The 3,346-nt window shown below is 48.0% G+C and overlaps 1 protein-coding gene across 1 annotated transcript in view; it reads right to left on the bottom strand.

Moving 5' to 3' along the window:
- syt18b (synaptotagmin XVIIIb) overlaps positions 1–2,211 on the bottom strand; it is a 2,378-nt gene extending 167 nt beyond the window's left edge. The window contains exons 1-2 of the mRNA XM_042707945.1: positions 2,084–2,211; positions 1–450 (exon numbers count right to left, since the gene is read on the bottom strand). The exon at positions 1–450 is cut by the window's left edge and continues 167 nt beyond it. Coding sequence (XP_042563879.1) covers positions 1–450; positions 2,084–2,102 — 469 coding nt within the window. The 5' untranslated portion in view covers positions 2,103–2,211. The remainder of the gene's footprint in view (positions 451–2,083) is intronic.
- Positions 2,212–3,346: the final 1,135 nt, after the last annotated feature.

The following is a 3,346-nucleotide window of genomic DNA, read 5'->3' as shown; positions in this document are numbered from 1 at the left end:
GGGGGGAGCGGAGAGGGGAGCAGGGGGCGGCCGGGGAGCTGAGGCGGCGCAGGGGGAAGCAGGAGGCGCGGGCCAGGGAGGACGTGGACTCCTGCAGGTCGGAGGAGGAGCGAGGCCGCGGGGCCAGACCCAGAGCCGAGAGCCCATCCTCGGAGGGAGAGGAGGTGCTGGTGGCGGAGGCGGAGGGGGACGGGGACGGGAACAGGGAGGGGAACTCCAGCACGTCCCCCTCCAGCTCCTCATACTGCTGACGCACAGGGAGCACGCCGATCGAGGGCCAGGGGCTCGGGGTCACCACGGCGGGGTCAGAGGTCAGGGCCGGGAGCGACAGGGCTGCCTCTTTGTCGCCGTGGAGACGGGACTTGCGGCGACGCCAGCAGAGGAAGCAGCCGAGCACCAGGAAAAAGCAGATGACGGCCGAGCCCACGGCCAGCACAATCTGCAGGTGTGCTGTAACACACACACACACACACACACACACACACACACACTTATAAATCATATCATATGATCACATCATAAGCCCACACACACACACACTTGTAAATCATATCACATGCATTGTGGGTTAATGTATATATTTTTTACCAAAACAAACAGTAATGTAACCTATACATTTATAACATCATCAGGCAACTGATGGGAGAAAGTATTGGTATTATTGAATTGATAGACACACATTCAATTGTGTAATGCTAGTAAACTTGATAGAATACTGATCAATCCAGTTAGTGTTCCATCAGTCCAGTTAGTGTTCCATCAGGAAAGTTTACCAGTAACATGCATTTGTGGTAACGACCCAGTCAAACGCCCTTCACCCAACTGTACATCCCTTTAGCAGGACATGTTCCCTCTCACTATACACAGGGAGAGGGTCCATTTGTCTTGTTTAATTCAACAGCTACAGCCCTCCTGGGAATCTCATGGTCCATTATCTGATTATGGGGCACAGGAAATGTCCCGAGGTCTTAATCATCCCTACCCAGCCCCTCTGGGCCACCGAGGCAGCTTTGATCCACAGCAGGGCAGTGTGGCACATGCATGCTGTCAGTTCCCCGAGTGCCATACCTCACCCAGCCTGTGTGTGCCATACCTCACCCTACCCTGCTTCTACCAGCCTGTGTGTGCCATACCTCACCCTGCATCTACCAGCCGAGTGCCAAACCTCACCCTGCATCTACCAGCCTGTGTGTGCCATAGCTCACCCTGCATCTACCAGCCGAGTGCCAAACCTCACCCAGCCTGTGTGTGCATTCACAAGGGAAGTGGTTGGAATCAGAAACGAATAGGAGCTGTGTTTTTATGGCCTGTATTGTACGTGTTAAACATGTCTGAGGCACATCTAAAGATAACATCACATCATAACACACACACACACACACACATACACACACACACACACACATCATGAAGATCTAATCACGCACAAACTAATGGGATGTCGGGTGTCAGGATGTTTTCTATAAATTAATTATTCACGAACCCAGAGTGAATTTGGAGGAATTGCAGACAAGGAGTCTTTTTTATTTTATAAGAGAGTCAAGCTGCTTAGTCAATTTATATATATACGTTTATATCAGTTTTTATATATATAAACTGAATGATCTGGTATATCAGTGGATAATCATTGTCAATAACTGACATGGCATCGACTGAGAGGGTTATCACAGTCAGGTGATCCCTATGTCTTGGTTAAACGACAAGATCCAGGCTAATGCAAGTCATGTTCACGACAAGCCATTTGCCAAACAACAAGATCGGACTTGCCAACAGGTAGCTTGGGGCTCTTCCAACTTCAATGAGAAATTAGCACTCACAGCGCACGACCTCCGCAAACCACAACTCTAGGTGCTTTAAAAGAATAAATCACTGTGCAAATAAATAATCTGGAATGCAGGACATAGAAATGATCGTCTGTCTCTAGCCATTACCGTAATCATTTAGCCTAAATTAAGACGTAGGCTGAGCAATGCAATATAATGCCGGTAGAAATTATCTCTTCTTGTCTATCTTGCGACAAAATAAAGCACAATTTCAAATATCTCCACTCTACGATTACAATAAGCAAGGAAGCCATTCTTACCTCCCATTTGCAAAGGCATCTTCGCAACGCTGGTCAAAATAACGGATAATGATAGTCAGTAATTGCAATTGTTCTCAAAGCATCCCATCTATCCCGTCCGCATATCGAAGCTGCAGCGCAGTCAGTGCCACGGCTCTGTCAAGTGTGTTGACTCACAACCGTCCACACTTCCAGCCAATGGGAGGAGTTCTGCAGCGTGGGACTAGCGTTCACACGTACGCTACGCCAGTGATGAATAGCGTGCTGGGAGAAACAGACCTGTGAGTCCTTCACCCCACATGTGCAGTTATATGTAAACATTATATGAGATCAGCAAAACCTTAGTCATCCAGTTTCACTTGCCTGCTGTCGAAAGAAAATACATGGGGTTTCCCTGAACGTTTGTTTTCTGCCATCATATTTCAAATATTCTACACACACTAGCCAAGGCTACAGACCCATGCAGATACAAAACTTCTGCGCACCCAAGCTAGATGCATATTAAAGATGCATCACTCTGTGACTTATTTCTGCAGTCCATCAATGTGTCTGTCTTGCCTTCTCCCTGTCTGTACCTGTACCCTCACCGCATTACACACACACACACACACACACACACACACACACACACACACACACACACACACACACACACACTCATTTCTGTGAATCACTCCTGTAATTAGAAAGTGTGCCAAGGAGCTTCAGTGATTCCTGGGCTTTCACTTAGCTTGTATTATTACACCACAGGCAGTCTGCCACACACACACACACACACACACACACACACACACACACACACACACACACACACACACACACACACACACACACACACACACACACACACACCACACATTACAGCAGCCAGCCATCCCCATTATCTGTCCTCTAGCCCGCACTGACAGAGGAAGAGAGCAAATGAATATAAACATCAGAGAGAGAGAGAGAGGGGCATACTCCTCCTCTCTCATACACACACACACACTCTCTCTCTTTCACTCTCTCTCCCTCTCTCATACACACACTCTCTCTCTCTCTCTTTCACTCTCTCTCCCTCTCTCATACACACACACACACTCTCTCTCTCTTTCACTCTCTCTCCCTCTCTCATACACACACACACTCTCTCTCACTCTTTCACTCTCTCTCCCTCTCTCATACACACACACACACACATTTCTTCAGCTTTCTTCTGACTGTCTCCGTCTCCTATAGTAACACATACAGAGGTAGGCTACACAAATACAACACACACACACACCAACAACACACACACACCAA

This window comes from Clupea harengus, chromosome 6 (assembly GCF_900700415.2).
Source record: "Clupea harengus chromosome 6, Ch_v2.0.2, whole genome shotgun sequence".
Classification (NCBI taxonomy): Eukaryota; Metazoa; Chordata; class Actinopteri; order Clupeiformes; family Clupeidae; genus Clupea; species Clupea harengus.
This window is presented reverse-complemented; position numbering and strand designations above follow the sequence as displayed.